Raw genomic sequence first — 21,822 nt, forward strand, 5'->3', positions numbered from 1 at the left:
CTTAATATTTTTTAAATTATTTAAAGAAATGCACACTTATGAGTTTGAATGTCCCTTTGATATCTTTCACCTCTTTTTTATATCCAGAGGGGTTGAAGGCATATGAACAATACAGATATATACACAATGCAAAAATTTCAACTTATTAAAACATCATATACTGGTAGTAAAAAAAAGTAATTATACGTATGTTGGGTGGCCACCTTCGTCAGTGCAAATGACTTTTTAATGAACGGAACAGTAAGCTGCATAATATTAAAATAACAATAAAAGTAATTGCAATCTATCTTTGTGGATTATTCCATAAATCCTTCATGAATATTATTTATATCTTGATAAAGCTGTTTCCTAAAGATTTATGAATTTCACATGTTAAGAAAAAATAGGTTTCATCTTCAACCTTATTAATATTTCAATATTTTTGCAAAATCTAAGATTTAATTTGAGTGGGCAAGAGCATGAAGAGTAGACTGTCCATGTTAGGCAGGTAGAAACAACACCTAAGCAGTAGTGTACTGGAACCTTTGAAAAATGAATGTTTATATGTATTTTGCAGTGTACCAAAAATCAGCTGAGACTTCACCTGTAGCAGACAGCTCCCCAAAACCAAGTCCATGGGATCCAGATTATGTACCACCAGAACTGCAGGGCTCACAGAAGTGGAAGACAGTCAAATTAAAGGACACTGTTACTCCTTCTAAACAATCAGTCTTTCTTGGGGTAACAAAATTTCTCCTTTTCAAATTCAGATTGAGCAAGATTTTTTTTTTTTTAATAAACAACAACATAAACAACCAGCGGTATATTCCAACTCACAAGTTGAAGACAAAGTGACAACACCATGGCAAAAACCTAAAAACAAGGTGAAGACAGTCTACAAAACAAAACATAGAATGCTTAAGACTGACCAACACAAACCCCTCAAAAATGCTTTGTGAAACGTGTGATCCAGAAGGGTAAGCAGATCCTGCTCCACATGTTGCAGCCGTCATGTTGCTCATATAAGTTAAAATTCTGTGAAAAGTCTCTCTCAGTAAAAATGAACAGTAAATCAACAATTAGATAAGATCAGTCCGTCCGTCTTTCCGTCCATCCAAAAAGTATTTTCACATATTATAAGCAAGCTTGAGCAGGGGCAATCCTGTCCTCAGACACCTTCTTCTTTTATTTAATTTTTATGCCCCCGCCGTAGCAGAGGGGGCATTAAGTTTTACCCTTGACCGTCTGTACATCTCAAAGTTGGTTTCCGTTCTCTAACTTAAGTTTGCATCAACCAAATGTTATGAAACTTATACACAATGCTTATTACCACATAATACAGATCAAGTTCGAAATTGGGTGGCATCACTTTTACCGTTCTTAAGTTATGCCCCTTTATAAACATAAATTGCTGAATATTTAGTTTCCGTTCTCTTTCTTTAGTTTGCATCAACCAAATGTTATGAAACTTATACACAATGCTTATTACCACATAATACAGATCAAGTTCGAAATTGGTATTAGTCACTTTTACTGTTCTTGAGTTATGCCCCTTTATAATCATAAAAATTGCTGAATTTTGTGTTTCTGTTCTCTAACTTAAGTTAGCCTCAACCAAATGTTATGAAATTATACACAATACATATTACCACAAAACTCAGATCAAGTACAAATTTGTGTAGCATCACTTCTACCGTCTTCAGTTATGTCCCTCCATAACATTATATAATATGCAAGCAGGGGTATCATCTGTGTCCCATGGACACATTCCTCCATTAATTTTTTTGGAAAACACATTTCATTATAGCGCCTAACAAGATTTTGTGAGGTAGACAAAATTGACTATAAAACGATCATATTGAATTTTGATGTCAAAAAAAAAGATCGGACATATATTGACTTTATTTACTGACTACTTTTGTTTGGGATTAATTGTAATTACAACATTATAATGAGACTGAAAAATGATTTTTTTGTTAAGATGAACAAGAATTTTCCTGAGGTAGCCGTGCGTAAAATGTATCTCGGCATTTGTCTTCGAAAAATGACTTGTGTAACGGAATGAAATGTCTGATTTCTACACTTTCTCTATTTTCTTTGGCTTAGGCTATTCAAAAATAATTTATCTACTCCATATGTGGAAAATTTTGTAAAAATATAAGAAGTGGCAATTCTTACCTTTTATACATTCAGTTTCATTGATAAAAAATAATATGGACTCGTCCAGTGTCCAGTTTGAAGGTCATTTAAGTTACTGTACACATTCATGCATGTTCTGATTTAATCGATACACGCGTATGAAAAAAATAAACAGTTTGAAAGAAAACAAATAATAATTTAATCCAATCAAATTGCGTAAGATTAAATAACAGTGACCGGTCCACATTATGATAAGTAGTAGGGGTAAACTTGGTAGGGAGAAAATGACAGATATTTTCAGTTCATGTTTTGCAATAACAAATAAAAATTTGTCAACCAAAAGTTTTGCTATAATTTCAAAAAACATGTCGTTCTGTATTGGTATAGTTTTTCGAAACTTTCATTTGCGTATTTAAAGCAATAGAAAGTTTGGGCTTCAAAAGTCTACATAATTATTGACTTTATACAGAAAACATGCCCTTTTAAAACATTTAATGTTTCACAAATAATACATGGATACAAATAAAAAAAAAATTTTCTTAAAACACTGCAAAAAAATTCATTCTGATTGGTATAGTGGTATTGTCATAAAGTGTGTTGAAATGAACCGTGGTATAGCAAACATCGAATTCCCTCACAAAATGTTATCACACACTATAATTAAAAACAATATATATTTATATATTTATATATAACATCCATATACACTAATTGAAATTATACAAATTTCATGACAAATTTATTTTAATCCTTTCAGATGTCCAAGTCAAAAGGCAATTGTAAGAAAACCTTTGAAATGGATATAAAAAATTCAGAGGAAGCTGGAACTTCTCACAAGGGAGATACATCAGATGAAATTGAAGAGAAGCTTTTAGCTGACAATGGAACAGACAGTGGAGATAAATTGGAAAATAGTGAAAATCAAAGAACTGAAAGTACTAAAAACAATGCTGAAGCTGAAAGAAAAGAAAATGAACTGCTTGATTTTGACAATGAAAATGACCGTGCTGAAAGTGGTGATGAAAATAAAATCAATGAAATTATAGATGCTTTAGATGAAGATGAATTGTTACAAGATGAAAATGAACAAGTTAGTGACAAAAATATGACATTAGTAAAGGAAAGTGATACTGATAAAGTAGATGAAACAAATCTGAATGAAAGTTGCAATGAAAATGAAGATTTAGCAAATAATTCTGGTGATGTGAAAAGTACCAATGATAATTTAGAATCAAGTTCTGATAGTGTAAAAAGTCCTACAAACAATTTAGATGACAAAGAAAAAAATGTCAATTTGGAAGGAAATGAGAAAGACAATGAAAACATTGATTCTGAAAAACAAGCAGCAGCAGATGAGAATAGTGAAGTTGCAGAAGAATTTTCATCAGAAGATAAATTGGATGGAACTGAATCTAATGAAGAAGTGGACAATTCAAAAATTGAAGATGATTCAGAAAAACAATTAAAAGATGAATCCATTCTGGAAAAGGATGAAATTGTTAAGGAATCTTCATCAGAAAGCAAAGTAGATGAAAACAATGTAAATAAAAATGTAGACAAAACTGAATCAGAAAAAGATATCAGTGAAAAAGTGAATATAGAAGAATCTACAAGTCAAGACATTGAAATGAAAGATGAATCATCCTCACAAAATAAAATAGATAAAAATGAATCAGAAAACAAAGAAGTGATTCACAGTGAATCAGAAAATAAAGAAGTGATTCATCGTGAATCGGAAAATAAAGAAGTGGTTCATAGTGAATTAGAACAAAAAGAAGTGATTTGTAGTGAATCAGAAAATAAAAAAGTGATTCAAAGTGAATCAGAGCAAACGGAGGAATCACGACAGGAAACAGCAGATGAAACAAAAACTGTTGAAAATGAAAGCCAAGAACCTCATTCAAGTCATAAATTGTCTGAAACAGGAAGTGAAAATAAGGGAGATAATGCTAGAACAAAAGAAACTAAAAGTTCTCCAAATGTTGAAGAATCAAAGGTAAGAGTTAGTCCCTTCAAAAATGAAAGATATATTTGTTTTTACTATTTTAACTTCAACTTTTCTATACATGGTGCATTGTCATTTTGTATTGGAATTGTATTGTATCACACAAAAATGACAAAATCCTCTTGAATGTACATGAAATAATTGCCACTGGATGTTTAGCAAGCAACAATCAATCAATCTGACACACATACATTTATGAATTCCTCAGAATTAGGGTATGGTAGTGTAGATGCTTGAATATGCATCTTGTCTAGTAATTAGGCTAAAAGGGTTGGTAGGTTGGGATTTTTTTTTCCAATTCACAATCTGTTTATTAATTACCCATCAGTTTTAATTACATGTTATGTACCTTTCAGACATCACACCATCAATCTGATGATAAAAGATACCATGGCAGCAGGTCACATGACCATAGATCAGATAGTCACAGATCACATGACAACAGAAGGTCACATGATGACAGGCGGTCATATGATGACAGACGGTCACATGATCGACAATACCATGACGACAGATCATACCACCACCAGGGAAGATATGATGATAGAAATAGACACAGACATCAAGATGATCGGTATGACCATTTAAAATAGAATCAAATTAGAAACGCCATTTCTTTTCTGTCATCATTAAAACTAAATAATAATGCATTGAAACATTGAATTAAGCTTCTGGATTCAATATCTTAAATTTTAAAAAACATCTATGCTTGGGTTGAGTTGGCAAATGTGGGTAGATGGATACAAATCTCATGAAAACTAGAAAGTCAGCTGTGTTTCTTTCAGTGATTGAGATATTGGCTATAGCTATCACTATATCTTTGTTTGTCCATCTCTAGAAGATGAATTAGTTCATTTATACCAAATAAACTAGTTCTCAGACATAATGTTTTAGAATTTAACGTGCTGTTTAAATTTAAAAAAACAAAAGACACTCAGAGAGGTTGCAATTTCATACGATGTATCAACAGTGAAATAATTTTTTCTGCACAATCATTACTTTTAACATATTTATACAGTTAAACTGTTTCTTTAAAAGTATGAAAAAGAAGATGTGGTATGATTGCCAATGCGACAACTCTCCACAAGAGACCAAATGACACAGAAATTAACATCTATAGGTCACCATACAGCCTTCCACAATGAGCAAAGCCCATACTACATAGTCAGCTATAAAAGGCCCAGAAATGACAAATGTAAAACAATTCAAACGAGAAAACTAACGGCCTGATTTATGTACAAAATAATGAACAAAAACAAATATGTAACACAGCAACAAACGACAACCACTGAATTACAGGCTCCTGACTTGGGACAGGCACATACATAATAGAAAAGAAATACCTGTTATTTTTATTGTAACCTTTCTGTAACTTTTGTTCTTGCATGGTTTTATGAGAATAAACTATCTATCTTTCTATCTTGTGATTTCTTCAACTTTGTTTGACAGCAATGTAAATGCCTGTATTTTTATCCCATCATTTCATCATGTTTTTCATATTACCGGTAAACAGCTATTTACAGAAGATTTATGTTCTTTTTTTACCTAGGGGTTATGATCGTGGGTATCATGACAACAGAGGCTATAATGATCAACGGGACAACAGAGATCATTATCGAGATGACAGACGACACCACAACAGAGGTCATTATCAAGGTCGTGGTGGATATGGAAGTGGGGGTTACCATGGTTATAGATGAACTATGTTTCAAACATTTAGTTGAGCTTGAAGATCGGTATCAAAGTTATGGTGCTTTTTGTTACCATGGCAGCTAACATACAATATCAGCTTTATAGAATTTACATTTTGATGATATGTAAAATATGCAGATCCTTGAATGGCTGTAGATGGCTGCTTTCTATGATTTTATATATCACTGCTGTTCCTGGATAAAAATAAGGGGAGACAATTTTACAAAATACCCATAATGCAGTTTAATTGTATATTTTGTGAAGTCTGATCCTTTATATATCAGCTATGCATGATATTTCAGAACAAAATGATCATAAATATGTCATGTATGTTTTTTTGAGTTTGTTAGAGTGACTGAATGACATTTGAACGATGTTTAATCATATCAGTCGAGAGGGCAAACACTGGAGTAATGATTTGGTGTATATTGACTTTTATCCCACATCTCAGTTATTTCTCACCTGTAGAAGATTTCAGGTTGTAAATAAGCAGTGAATTGCAAGAATTATTTTACCCCGCCTATGAAAGTACGGGGGAATTATGTTTTAGGGCGTGTCTGTCTGTCAGTCTCTTACCAGGTTAAGTTTTGAGTTAATGTAATATCATGTAAATGTGGTCATACAAACTTGAATCTTAGTACAACATGATGTGAATTTTTTAAGACATATGCCAAAAAAGGTTTGAACCCATTTTTTTGTGGTTCACTGAACATATAAATGTGAGATGTGAAAGCAGGTCCATATTCTTGTTTCATTTATGTTCATGTAAATTAGGAAACCGATATATGAATTAGGTTGTCAGAAGTTGTACTTAGAGACAGGAAAATCAAATTGTACTCCTTAAAATAATGATATCTTGTAATTTTTCTGCTCCATTAACCAGATATGTACAATGCTCTTTACAAATGTCATTGGAGGTTGTAAATTTTAAGATAATATAGCCACAACTAGTCCAGGGCCTTCAAGGAATAAAACAGCTGTAGTCTCTTTGAAGGTTCTTTAAATTCTGTTAGTTAATATTTCCATTTTATATTACGGCCTCAGGTCAATTTCTATGTAATAGTTGCTTTCAGATATTTCAGAAGTTATATTAAACAAAATATGAAGTTGATTTGTGTCCCCTTTTTTTAAGATTATGAATGATTCCATTTGAATATAAAATTTATTTTTGATTAGAAATTTGTAAATGTCAAAACCATGAAAATTTTTAAGCCATTAAATTTACATGTTTAAAGTATTTGACTTAGTTGTGGATGCTAAGCAATAGTGTCTGTTTTTTGTAATATTGTTAGAGATATTTTAATTTTTCATTTTGTCATTCATTATCTGTTTTGTGCATATCTTTTTTATCATGTAAATTGTATAAGAAAATTAAAGATACAAACGAATATTTATGTGGTGTTTTTTTTTTTATTTCACCTGTGTGACTGAAACAAGGATGCTAATCTGGTAGCAATGGGGAAAACTATTTGCATGAAGCTAAAAAGAACTGAATATTTAGGAGTGGACCTATATTGCAATCGCCTTGTCTGCATCCATCCCTCCAACAAAATGTTTTGTCACATTTTTCTCAGAAACTACTTATCAGACCTCTTTCATATTTGGTCATCAGTTGTGTAGTGATAAGCTGTAAGGTTTGATTGACTTAAGGGTGAATCACGGATGTGCTGTCGTATACAACCATATAAAAGTGAATCAAGGATGTGTAGTCTTATAGTTCCACATGAAAGTGAATCAAGGGTGTGCAGTTGTATAGAACACATGAAAGTGAATCAAGGGCATGCAGTCATATAGAACACATGAAAGTGAATCAAGGATGTGCAGTCGTATAGAACCACACCACAGTGAATCAAGGTTGTGCAGTCATAAAGAACACATAAAAGTGAATCAAGGGTGTCAGGGCTTTCAATAACTTTTCAATGAACAAGCTGTTTACCAATTTGAAGTGGCTGACCAAAAAGGGAGTGTCAGGGGGGCTTGCCCCCCAAAATTTTTTTTGACCTTACATTGAAAATGGTGCACTCTGAGGCATTTTCAAACTATTTACAAGTGCATTAAAAATGGGGTTTCATAGGAATGTTATCTTTTTATACGACCGCAAAAATTAAAAATTTTTTGGTCGTATATTGGTATGACGTTGGCGTCGTCGTCGTCGTTGTCGTCGTCATAGTCGTCGTCCGAAGACACATTGGTTTTCGCACTCTAACTTTAGTTTAAGTGAATGGATCTCCGTGAAATTTTACCATAAGGTTCAATACCACAAAAGGAAGGTTGGGATTGATTTTGGGGGTTATGGTACCAACAGTTAAGGAATTAGGGGCCAAAAATAAGCATTTTTGTAACTTCCAGACATAACTTGTGTGTTAGTGTATGGATCTCTCTGACATTGTACCACAAGGTTTCATATCACAAAGGGAATGCTGGGATTGATTTTGGGGGTAATTGCCTCAAAATTTTAGGAATTAGGGGCCAAAAAAGGGGCAAAAAACAAGCATTTTTCTAGTTTCATGATAATAACTTGTGTGTAAGTGTATGGATCTTTCTGAAATTGAACTACAAGGTTCCATATCACAAAGGGAAAGCTGGAATTGAGTTTGGGGGTAATTGCCCAAAACGTTTAGGAATAAGGGGCCAAAAAGGGGCCAAAAATAGCATTTTTCTAGTTTCCAGACAATTACTTGTGTTCAAGTGTATGGATCTCTCTGAAATTGTACTGCAAGGTACCATACCAAAAAGGGAAGGCTGGGATTGATATTGGGGGTAATTGCCTCAAAATTTTAGGAATTGGGGGCCAAAAAGGGAAAAAAAGCAAGCATTTTTCTAGTTTCAGGACAATAACTTGTGTTCAAGTGTATGGATCTCTCTGAAATTGTACTGCAAGGTTCCATACCACAAAGGGAAGGCTGGGATTGAGTTTGGGGGTGATGAATCATAAGGGGTTTCAAAAAATTTGGGGGAGGGGATTTTTTTTTTTTCATTTCTTTTCTTTTTTTCCTTTTTTTTTTCTTTTAAAATTTTCCATTTTAAGTTGGTTATTTCTGATTTATATTTAAAAGCAAATAATAATGATATGGTAGGAGATACACACCAAACAGGATGTGTAAATTATTATATAATAAGTATTGTGCAATAGGAAGAAATTTTCAATTGCACAGTATTGCACAATAGACAGAAATCTTCCATTGCACAGTATTGCACAATAGCAAGAAATCTTCAATTGCACAGTATTGCGCAATAGCAAGAAATATCCAATAGCACAATATTGCGCAATAGCAAGAAATTGTCAATTGTACAGTATTGCGCAGTAGCAAGAAATATTCAATTGCACAGTATTGTGCAAAAGAGGATACTTCGTATAAATTGCTTATTTCTTGACCAATTTCAATGGGGTTTTATTCTTGAATTCTTGGGGTTCTTTAATGTGCTGAATCTAACCGTGTATTAAGTTTTTGGATTTTGGGCCCCGTTTTTAAATTGGTCCACATTGAGGTCCAAAGGGTCCAAAATTAAACTTTGTTTGATTTCATCAAAAATTGAATTATTGGGGTTCTTTGATATGCCGAATCTAACCGTGTATTTAGATTCTTAATTTTTGGTTCCGTTTTCAAATTGGTCTACATTAAGGTCCAAAGGGTCCAAAATTAAACTTTGTTTGATTTCATCAAAAATTGAATTCTTGGGGTTCTTTGATATGCTGAATCTAACCATGTATTTAGATTTTTGATTATGGGCCCAGTTTTCAAGTTGGTCCAAATCGGGGTCCAAAATTAAACTTTGTTTGATTTCAACAAAAATTGAATATATGGGGTTCTTTGATATGCTGAATCTAACCATGTATTTAGATTTTTGATTTTTGGGCCCCGTTATCAACTTTGTCCACATTGAGGTCAAAAGGGTCCTAAATTAAACTTTGTTTGATTTCATCAAAAATTGAATTCTTGGGGTTCTTTGATATGCTGAATCTAACCATGTATTTAGATTTTGGATATTGGACCATAAAAGGTGAATGTCCAATTTAAAATTTTTAAGTTCTTAGACCACATTCATTCTGTGTCAGTAACCTATGCTGTGTCAAATATTTAATCACAATCCAAATTCAGAGCTGTATCAAGCTTGAATGTTGTGTCCATACTTGCCCCAACTGTTCAGGGTTCGACCTCTGCGGTCGTATCAAGCTGCGCCCTGCGGAGCATTTTATATTTAGCTTGTAAGGCCAATCTTGTGATATTGCGTATTAAAATAAGACAAATAAAAATATATCAAAACTAATCTTAATTGTTATTGTATTGCCAGATTTTGCAAAAAGTAAGAAAGTATTGGAGGGTCAGCATAAACTAGTAATACCAAGACTCCGTGTTGAAGTGAATCAAGGATGTGCAGTCGTATAGAACCACACCACAGTGAATCAAGGTTGTGCAGTCATATAGAACGCATAAAAGTGAATCAAGGATGTGCAGTTATATAGAACACATGAAAGTGAATCAAGGCAACAAGTCATAAATTTCGTGAATCAAGGGTGTGCAGTCTTATAGAACACATGAAAGTGAATCAATGGTGTGAAAACGTATAGAACCACATGGAAGTGAATCAATGGTGTGCAGTCGTATAGAACCACATGCAAGTGAATCAATGGTCTGCAGTCGTATAGAACCACATGCAAGTGAATCAAGGGTGTGAAGTCGTATAGAACCACATGCAATTGAATCAATGATGAAGTCATATAGAACCACATGAAAGTGAAACAGGAAGTGCAGTCTTATAGTACCACATGAAAGTGAATCAAGGGTGTGCAGTCGTATAGAACCACACGAGAGTAAATCAAGGGTGTGCTTTGGTATAGAACCACATGAAATACGTGATTCAATGGTGTGCAGTCATTTACAACCACATGAAAGTGAATCAAGGATGTGCTGTCTTCTAGAACCACATGAAAGTGAATCAAGGATGTGCTGTCTTATAGAACCACATGAGTGAATCAAGGATGTGCTGTCATATAGAACCACATGAAAGTGAATAAAGGGTACACAGTCTAATAGAACCACATGAAAGTGAATAAAGGATGCACAGTCTTATAAAACCACATGAAAAAGAATCAAGGATGTGCAGTCGAATAGAAACACATGAAAGTAAATAAAGGGTTGCAGTAGTATAAAACTACATAAAGAACCACATGAAAGTGAATCAAGGGTGTTCAGTCGTATAGTACCAAATGAAAGTGGATCAAGGGTGTTCACTCCTATAGTACCAAATGAAAGTGAATCAAGGGTGTGCAGTCGTATAGAAACTAATGAAAGTGAATCAAGGGTGTGCAGTTGTACAAAAAACCACATGAAAGTGAATTCTGGGTGTGCGGTCGTAGAGAACCACATGAAACTGAATCAAGGGTGTGTAGTAGTATATTACCACATGGAGTGAATTCTGGGTGTGCAGTCGTAGGGGGCAGGCGTATAAAACAACATGAAATTGATTTTAAGGTGTGCAGTGATATAGTACCAAATAACATTGAATTAAGGGTGTGCTGTCGTATACAACCACATGAAAGTGAATCAAGGGTGTGCAGCCGTATAGAACCACATGAAAGTGAATCAAGGGTGTGCATCCGTAAAGAACCACATGAAAGTGAATCAAGGATGTGCAGTCGTATAGAACCACATGAAAGTGAATCAATGGTGTGTAGAGGTATATAACCACATGAAAGTGAATCAATGGTGTGCAGTCGTATAGTAACACATGAAAGTGAATCAATGGTGTTCAGTCGTATAGTAACACATGAAAGTGAATCAAGGGTGTACAGTCGTATAGAACCACATATAAAATGAATCAAACCATATAAAGGTGAATCATGCATTCTTCCAAAAAAAAAATGTCACATTTTTCTCAGAAACTACTTATCAAACCTTCTTCATATTTGGTAACCAGTTGTACAGTGATAAGCTGTAAGGTTTGATTGACTTAAGGGTGAATCACGGATTTGCTGTCGTATACAACCACATAAAAGTGAATCAAGTCTGTACATTCGAAAAGAACAACATGAAAGTGAATCAAGGGTGAGCAGCCGTATAGAACCACACAAAAATGAACCAAGTGTGTGCATTCAAAAGGAACAACATGAAAGTGAACCAAGGGTGTGCAATCGTAAAGAACCACCAGAAAGTGGATCAAGGGTGTGCATTCTTAATAAACAACATGAAAGTGAATCAAGGGTTTGCAGTCTCATAAAACCACATTAAAGTGAATCAAGGGTGTACAGTCGTATAGAACCACATGAAAGTGAATAAAGGGTGTGCAGTCGTATAGAACCACATAAAATACGGGAATCTATGGTGTGCAGTCGTATAGTACCACATGAAAGTGAACCAAGGGTGTGCAGTCGTATAGAACCACATGCAACTGAATCAAGGGTGTGTAGTCGTATATAACCATACGAAGATGAAATTTGGGTGTGCTGTCGTAAACAACCACATGAAATTGATTTCAAGATATGCAGTGGTAAAGTAGCAAATGACATTGAATTTAGGATGTGCAGTCGCATACAACCACATAAGATTAAATTAAGGGTCTGTAGTCGTATAGAACCACATGACATTAAATAAATGGTGTGTAGTCGTTTAGATCAACTTAAAATTAAATCTAATTTTTGCAGTGATATAAAACCGCATAAAATTGAATTAAGAGTGTGAAGTCCTATAAACCCACATGAAATTGAATTAAGGGTGTGCAGTCGTAAAGGACCACATGCCATTGAATTAGGGTGTGCAGTCGTATAGGACCTTGTGACATTGAATTAAGGTATGTATTTGTATAGGACCAAATGCCATTGAATTAAGGGAATGTAGATTACAGGACCACATGACATGAAAATAAGGCTGTGCTGTCGTATAGGACCACGTGACATTGAATTAAGGCCCACGATAAACGATCAACTATTATCCGAGTCTCTACAATTTTATGTCAGGATACCCCAAAACCGTGAATTACCTTATGTTCATAAAGTTTTTGATGTGAAAAAAAACTCGTGTGTAGGGATGAAACTATAGTGCCTTACGGCAGCTATGCTCCTGGCACAAGTGAGGGTAAGAATGCCCTTTACCGTCAGCCGGCGTCAAACGCTTATTTTCGGCTATCGTTAGCGTCAAATTGGTTAAAATTTTATTGTGATTCGTCAAATTATCCTTATCGTGATTCGTCAGAGGTCTTAAATAATAAACTGTTTCCGTTATTTTTTGAAAGAAGTTATCGTGATTTGTCAATTTAAAATCAGTCGACTATTTTATCGTCGTAAAGAAAGTGTTACATTTTATCGTCATGCACCAAAAACTACCGTTAACGTCATTTGGCAATTTTGTTTACCGTTATTCGTCATAAAGGTACCCCCATTACGACCCTCACAAGTGGCCCCTGGCAACGCTGACAAACTTCCGAGAAACCTATATATTGATGAAATGAAATCAATAAAAAGAACTTAAATGCATTAAATATGAAACAGACTTTCTTGTCTCTGTACGTAGTGTCCGCGAATTGCTAACAAATTACTTAAACCTTTACTAAATTCTTTCATACACTAGATACAAAGTTTTGGTTTTAAATTTTGGCTGTACTTATAGAACACTTATTACAAACGGGATATCACATCCTTATTTTTACGGTGTTGTAGCTTACAGAACCCGTGAATGTATTTATTGTCCTTCCCTTCGCTTGTATCACCCTGCTTAGTCGCTCCGTCATTCTTGTATCACGTTTTTGAGACATGAGCAGACATTATCAGCGACGTCACTATGTGTGAGGAGAAGTTATCAAGCTTACTTTCGTCAAGCGAAAAAACTGTTTAAAGGAGGTGGAAAAAACAATAATAGAACGATAAACAGATTATAGGGTTTTCTATAGATATCGTAAAATATCAGCCGCTCGACACAATGTCAGTACCGAAGTACTGACTATACTGAGCTGATGATACGTATCATCGGGGACTAATAGTTCACCAGCAAATTTATCGACCCAGTGCTGTTACAAAATATATCTCATCCTTCTAAACCGAACACTTATCTCTCTGTGTACTGTTCTTTTTTTTTAACTTCTCTTCAAAAACCGTAAAAGATATTTTCTCCAAAATGATTGATCACTAGGACTGGAGTGATCCAGTTCCATGCTATTCAAGTATTTCCCCCTTTTTGTGTTCGTCTTAAATTATAAGTCAGTGTAACTCATAAACTTTTAGTCATAGAGACCTAGAGTCATGACGTCTTTGAGCCATAAGCAAACAATCTTTTTCGTGGTCAAATGTCAAGGTCATATTCCAAATTTTGAACAATGGCTCTTACAACTCCGCAGAAACCGTAAAATATATCGACATAATTGCAAGGTAAGACTTGACGAAACGCCAAAATATTCGGTTAAAGTCCTCTGGTAACTTTTGTAAGAAGTTTTCATCCCTTAATATTCAAAATAAGGTGTTTGGTAGGTGAGCTTCTTAACCGTAAGAATAAGACACTTTGGGTCTTTTGGTTAGAGATTATTGATCATGTTGATCTTTGACCTTGAAATTGAAGCCAGGGTCAAATGGAAACTATAAATATTTCGAATCCGTGTGAAGTCACCTACTATATGAACCAGAAGAAATATTTTGTTACCCGTTAGTAGCAAATTATCGATGACATACATTGTAGTTTCTGTCGTTTTCCGTTTTGACATGATCATCTATATAAACTCATCATAGATGCCAGTAGATGCCAGACTTATAGTTGTGTACGCCAGACATGGGTTTCATCTACAAAAGACTCATCAGTGACGCTCGAGTTAAAAAGTTAAAACGGCCAAATAAAAGAAGAAGTTGGAGAGCATTGAACTCCGAACGGTTTTGCCAAATACAGCTAATATTCGTGGAGTAGAAAACCTTGGTATTTCGAAAAATTGTATATATTTTACGCACAGACGACAATAATATGTCAGGGTGTCCGTGCGGACACTCGCTTCGTGGGTACCAAATTTGTAAATTGGTCTGTTTAAAAAACAATTCTAAAGTCATAACATTATATTACAGCCTGTTTGCGTCCTGGATAGGGTTGAGACAAATTCACATATCTAAACATCATGAACATAAGAAGCATACACATATTTTCTCATGTACATTTGTTTTGCATATTGGAGCCTTTTCTAGCTTATCATTGGTATGCTACTGCCTTCCTAAAGAAACGGTATCCATAAGGATTGAAAATTCATTACTGACAACACTTTTGTAATCTGAATGAAATATGTTATTTGATAGTTAGTGTACGGAAATACAGTGTTCTCATTTAGGTCCGCCTTTCAGGATGTCAGAATGACAATATGTTACAAACATATTTCTACTTGTTAGAGTATACAAATGTATTTTACTTGCAAAGCCAACTTAATCGTTTATTTATATGGTATACCAATAAGATAAATACAAAATATTGTCTTTAAGGTTTATAATAAGCCATTGCATTTCTAGAAGCTTCATCATTTTCGAAGTACTCAATAAATGTAGGAGATTTAGATTGTTTCCTTCGGTTTGTATAAGGTACTTCGGTTTTATATGGGGTTCGTGTTGCTCAGTCTTTAGTTTTCCAGTTCTGTAGACCGTTGTTTGTCATCCCGTCGTTTTTCGTTATTTGCCATGGCGTTGTCAGTTTAACTTAGACTTTTGGGAACGGTTTACATGTCAGTGAAAACAACCCAACGATAACAAAATTATAACTTGGTAAGCCAGACGCACATTTCGTCCACATAAGACTCATCAGTGGAGCTAAACTGTATGTCATAGTATGCTAAGTTATCTACTTTTACGACACTTAACTTTACTGGTTGGTAAATTGCACGTCGCAGTTGCATTTTAACTGTTTATTTGTATTTATTTACTCTGGACTAAAAATTCTACATTCTTTCAATACACAATACAATCTTGAATACAACTAACTTCTTATACAATCATAATCAATCAGAAATGTTACTTTACATGTTAATTTATCTAATCTTTTTTAGCTGAAAGAATTTTTTTAAATCAAAAGTACATACATGTGGTTTTCCGTGGTGGTTGCCATATGTTGCTTACACATTTCTATTGATTTGATTTTATTTTTTTCGAAAATTGAGCATTACATCCTTCTTGTATAGCCAATGAAATCAAAACGCTATTGCATCCTTCTTCCTCACTCTTCCTCAATCTGTGTATGTATTACAAAGTTCAAAACAATCTTCAAAGTATAAAGTAGCGAAATTACTTCTACAAGCGTGAAATTTTTCAGTATTCGTTAAAGTTTTGGAGGTTGAAAGCATTTGCTTAGTTTATATCAGCTATACTTTTATATACGGTTTTAAATGTAAGTATAGATATGTTTGTCGTAATGAGCCATAAATGCTATTTTATGTAAATTTTTACATGCAACACTTTACATGTTTGGTTTAGAAAATCATACGTCGTTGTTGTATTTTAATTGTTATACTATAGACTTATAGATGTTCGATGGTTTTTCAAACGAAAGGGCGTTTCTCAGCTACAATTTTTTGGAAGGGGTACCAGAACTGTATATTAAATTGACCGTTCAAATAAATACCGTTCTAAGGTTTAGTATTGCTTTTCTTTTCTTAAAAAACGTAACTCATTGTATAGGTTTGGAGCATTTAATTTCAATATAACGCATTGTGTATCATTCCCCGACAAATATTTGGGGCATTTAATTTCAATATAACGCATTGTGTATCATTCCCCGACAAATGTTTGGGGCATTTAATTTCAATATAACGCATTGTGTATCATTCCCCGACAGATGTTTGGAGCATTTAATTTCAGTATAACGCATTGTGTATCATTCCCCGACAAATGTTTGGGGCATTTAATTTCAATATAACGCATTGTGTATCATTCCCCGACCGTGAGATGTTTGGGGCATTTAATTTCAGTATAACGCATTGTGTATCATTCCCCGACCGTGAGATGTTTGGGGCATTTAATTTCAATATAACGCATTGTGTATCATTCCCCGACCGTGAGATGTTTGGAGCATTTAATTTCAATATAACGCATTGTGTATCATTCCCCGACCGTGAGATGTTTGGGGCATTTAATTTCAATATAACGCATTGTGTATCATTCCCCGACCGTGAGATATTTGGAGCATTTAATTTCAATATAACGCATTGTGTATCATTCCCCGACAAATTTTTTGGGGCATTTAATTTCAATATAACGCATTGTGTATCTGTAGATTAATGGGTTGCGTTGTGTATTTTGATCGTAAGCTTCACTAAGGCGTTACAGATAGAACTACGTCTGCCATTATAAGTTTCTATTCAATAAACATAAAAATATCACAATAACGCGACGTCACAAAGATAGCGGCCGTACTGCAAAAAGGTACGTTAATATTAGCGCAATTCCTTTACAGTATCATTCCCCGACAATTTTTTGGAGTATCTAATTTCAGTATAACGCATTGTGTTATCATTCTCCGTCCTTGGAGATTTTTGGAGCATTTAAAATCAAAATAACGCATTGTCTATCACTCCCCGACAAATGTTTTGATATTTATACTATGGGTGTCTTTTATTTTCTCTGCATTGTTGATTTTATTTTCGTTGTTTTTGTGTTTGGCCACAATGTTTGTTTTTTTATTATCCCCCTTGCTATCTTCTCCTTTATTAAGGTACACCGGATTACAGATATATATTCATCTTTACATATACTGGTCCGTGTTCTAATACGTGATCCTAGAAATCTTTCAAGACGGTTGAAATGCCTTTTACCGTCAGGCTCCAAATGTTAATTTTCGACTATCGTTAGCGACAACTTGATTCAATTTATATTGTGGTTTGTCAAATTATCCGCATTTATCAGAGGTCTCAATTATATAAACATTACCGTTATAATTATAAAACATATACCATGATCCGTCAAAATCAGTTGATTTTTTTATCGTCATGGAGAAATGAACTCTATGTTTCTTTGTGGAGTTTTTGTGGACTTTTGTTTGTATTTTCGTCGTTTTTCTTTTGACAATGGTGGAGTCTTTTTTTTCTTCTACTTATGGGTTCTAAATGCCCATTTGCATCGTTTCCTTGTTTAAAAAAATAAGCGTAAATTAAGTTGCATTAAGCATATACATGCATTATCCTAACTCAGGAATCTGATGTTCAGTAGTTGTCGTTTGTTGATGTGGTTCATAAGTGTTTCTCGTTTCTCGTTTTTTATATAGATTAGACCGTTGGTTTTTCCGTTTGAATGGTTTTACACTAATAATTTTTGGGGCCCTTTATAGCTTGCTGTGCGGTGTGAGCCAAGGCTCCGTGTTGAAGACCGTACTTTGACCTATAATGGTTTATTTTTATAAATTGTGACTTGGATGGAGAGTTGTCTCATTGGCACTCATACCACATCTTCTTATATCTAATAACATTTTAAATTAAATCAAGAATTTCAAAGTAAAGACCTTCAAGAACTTTGTTAAAATATTCTTAAAGCACTCCAGTTGTACACGGAACTCCAGTTGTGAACCCTATTTTAGATTTAATGCAAGTCAAACATTTTTTAAACGATGATTTATTTTTATTTCTTTAGAAATAAAATATTTGTATGTTATCAAATAAAACTACATTACATCATTCTTGACTTAAATGGTCTTTGCTTTTAAAGATACTTGAAAGCACACGAATATTAATTGGATCCGAATCTTAATCAAACCATAGATGTATGGGTTTATACATCTATGATCAAACACATGACACATCATTTATAACGAGATATTTTAATATTCATAAGAAATAAATTATATTGATTGATTGTTGATTGCTTAACGTCCAGTGGCAAGGAATAAATTATAAGCTGATACATGTATTTTTAAAAAATCGCCAACGCGATATTTACTACATGTATCATTAACGTCAAAAACAGTAGAAAAATACCGTTTACATTATTTGGCAAGATCTAAACGTTATTGTTTAAATAAATCACAAACTATTTAAGTCGGTTAAGGAGTATTTAATTTGCGGATACAAAAGTGTAATCGTATAAGTTGTACGACTCCCAATCGTAACCGTCTTATATGATTTCTGAAATAGTTGACCTTAGTGTGTCGACTACCAAAGATGAAAAACATACATGTATACCTATTTCAAGAAACGTATAACCGTCTTATCTATTGGCCTTCTTTGGATGATTAGTAGAACATACCAGGTGTGTGGCCAAAACTTCCGTTTGCAGTAGGGCTATCGACGGAAAGTTTGTGGCCGATAACGGAACTACAAGAACAGTATTACTAGTATTTCCCGGGACACAAACATTGTCACTGCATTCACACTCAAGTTGAAATATTCAACAAAGACAGGAAATGTTATGTTGTGAGCGGATTTCTTTGACATCAGCAATATACCCCGGTATTTTGAGAAGAAATATAGGACAAGAATAACCTTTCCCGACAGAGCTGTTTTTGTTAGGCGACAAAATATATCCGAACAGATATCCAGTATTGACACCTTACATGAGACAAATCCCAAAATATGCAGAGGAAGTGTAGAAAATTAAATAGACATATTACACACTATAGAGTAGAGGTTAAACACGCATTCGGAGAATTAAAAAAAACACAAAGTTATGGGGACTTTGTGGCGATTCACATCTGTTGTGACCTTAAGTTTCTACATTTGTGTGTCGTCGAAAAGACTTATTTACATGATAAAAAAATATCATTTCATTTTATTATGTATCTCAATTGGGTGTAATATCTTATTTTGAGAGGACCTTTTGTTTTTCGTCAACTGTAATCGTAAGTCTAAGTGTAATCATAGGTATAGACCTAGTTTCCGCAAATGTCTATTACTAGTACTGTGTAGGTCTCAAAGCAGGTGACCTCTGGTTAGTCTGTTCTACATAGGAACTAGTATACAATGGGGGGTGGCCATTTTTATTTTCGTCCTGATAAATTTTAGTATTAATTTGTCACTGGAAGTTATTCACAGATCCATCTATATATCATTCATATAATCGACACTGGAGCATAAGTAATTTAGAAGGGCAACAATACAGTTTATAATTAAGATCCTCCTATGATGGAAAATTGGTTTAGTTAAATGTGCACAGTATGAAAGATAATAAAGTAAATACACCATGTTTTTGTAAACACATTATCAAGGGGTCCCCTGTTGGTTCAATGAATAAACTCATCATAGATACCAGGATAAACAATGTCAGCCAGACGCGCGTTCATCATATATACCAGGATAATCAATGTTAGCCAGACGCGCGTATCGTCTACAAAAGACTCATCATTGACGCTCAAATAAAAATGCAAAAAAGGGTCAAATAATGTAAAACGTTGAAGACATTAAGGACCAAACGTTCGGAAGGGTTTTGGCAAATGCAGCTAAGGTAAACTATTCCTGGGATAGAAAAATCCTTAGAATTTCGAAAAATTCAAAATTTTATGAACACAGTTAATTCATAAGTATGGCCATACAAATATTGTTTTGCTTTGTACTGGCTAAGTTTTTGATCATTTTAGCATGACAGCAAACCTGGAAATAAAACTACAATTTTGAACAATATCGGTAATTGGGAAAAATAATATTCAAATTCTACCTCGGACTGTATGGGAAATCAGTATCCTCATTTATATATAGCATATATCCTTATAGCAATTTAAATATTACATATAAGTTTTTTTTCATTATTGAAGAACTGTGAAGAATAACTATGTCAATATTGAGTTTGACAGCACTGATTGTTTTGTTTGTTGGTATTACTTATGGATTGAGTGACGCAATTATTTACGACACCTCTGCACAGGTTTGTTTTATCAATATCCTTTTACAGTGTATATGAAATAATCATTTCATAAATTACGTGAATCCGATGCACTTTTTTGGATTTACCTAAAAATTTGAAAACCAGAGTTATTACTTAGAAATGTCAGTAGACTATGATTATGACCAAAATATACCTTCATAGGGTAACCAAATTCATGTATGGTAAACATTGCCTAACTGAGTTGGAACCTTCATTTCTTAATTTTTCAAATTATATTTTTATAAAAGTTTTTTTGCTTCTTAAATTAGAGATAACTAAATGTTCATAACAGACGCACTTTTCAATCGATTATGAAACTATGGAAAAAATTTGACATCTTGTATAAAATATTTGAATAAAATGGACGTTGAACTGTAAACATTAAGGCGACAGTATTTCATCGATATCCAAATCTCGTTAATCGATCAAGAAATGAAAAATCAAGGTAATCAACAGAAACTGTGGGAATCACATAACCAGGTGCGTCGACGACAGAGTAAGCGTCTCCTGCTATGCATGAGTCACCCGCCATGCAAATCTTACGAAAGTAATATACTACGAATAATGATTATTCAAGCATTTTTTTACCTGAGGTGTACTAGTATTTGAAATTCTATATTTTTATTGTGAAGACTTGCTTTATTTGTAATCTTCGAACGTTTCTTTTATAAATCTGTAAAAACTTATTTTGTTTCAGGCGAAATGTACTGAGATCACGCGAGGACCAACAAGGGACTGTAGATGGCCTGCGGGACTGAACATGCAAGTGGATCAAGTTGCAGCTGGGGGGAAGATTGCTGCATACAAAATTCAATGGTTTAATGGTTACTGGAGTGGTTGGTACGTCCCAGGATACAACGACATGGACCGGAAATTCAACGTTAATGTAAAAACATGTTCAATGCCGTACATACGAAATAGTCTACGACGAATGTGGTCTTACTTCTACGATCACACCCACAAGTTTATAGTGTGCAAGGTTTAGAAATACTGAACAGAAGATATATAATAAAAGAAAGATCTTATGATTTTAAAAGATATTTATTTACATTATACTAGTAGCTCATGTTGATTTTTGTCATTTCTATCTACAAATATATAATATGGAGATATAGTATGATTAGCAATGAGACAACTATCCTTTGGAGACAAAAATGAAGTAGAAATGTGCAACTATAGGCCTTCAACAATGAGCAAAAACCATACCGCATAT

The 21,822-nt window shown here is 34.0% G+C and overlaps 1 protein-coding gene and 1 long non-coding RNA gene across 5 annotated transcripts in view; both read left to right on the forward strand.

Annotated features, from left to right (window-relative positions):
* Positions 1-7,205, forward strand: part of LOC127721543 (uncharacterized) — a 46,666-nt gene extending 39,461 nt beyond the window's left edge. For all 4 annotated transcript variants that reach the window (XM_052228304.1, XM_052228301.1, XM_052228302.1 and 1 more), the window contains 4 exons: positions 557-720; positions 2,876-4,114; positions 4,480-4,697; positions 5,673-7,205. In XM_052228304.1, the coding sequence (XP_052084264.1) occupies positions 557-720; positions 2,876-4,114; positions 4,480-4,697; positions 5,673-5,823 (1,772 nt within the window). In that variant the 3' untranslated portion in view covers positions 5,824-7,205. The remainder of the gene's footprint in view (positions 1-556; positions 721-2,875; positions 4,115-4,479; positions 4,698-5,672) is intronic.
* An 8,796-nt stretch (positions 7,206-16,001) lies between these two features.
* On the forward strand, positions 16,002-21,622 carry LOC127721555 (uncharacterized). The gene is made up of 3 exons (XR_007991305.1): positions 16,002-16,152; positions 20,500-20,609; positions 21,307-21,622. It is a non-coding gene; the product is annotated as an uncharacterized LOC127721555 (long non-coding RNA).
* The last annotated feature ends 200 nt before the right edge of the window (positions 21,623-21,822 follow it).

The sequence above is a fragment of the Mytilus californianus genome, unplaced genomic scaffold (genome assembly GCF_021869535.1).
Source record: "Mytilus californianus isolate M0D057914Y unplaced genomic scaffold, xbMytCali1.0.p SCAF_12, whole genome shotgun sequence".
In the NCBI taxonomy this organism is placed as follows: domain Eukaryota; kingdom Metazoa; phylum Mollusca; class Bivalvia; order Mytilida; family Mytilidae; genus Mytilus; species Mytilus californianus.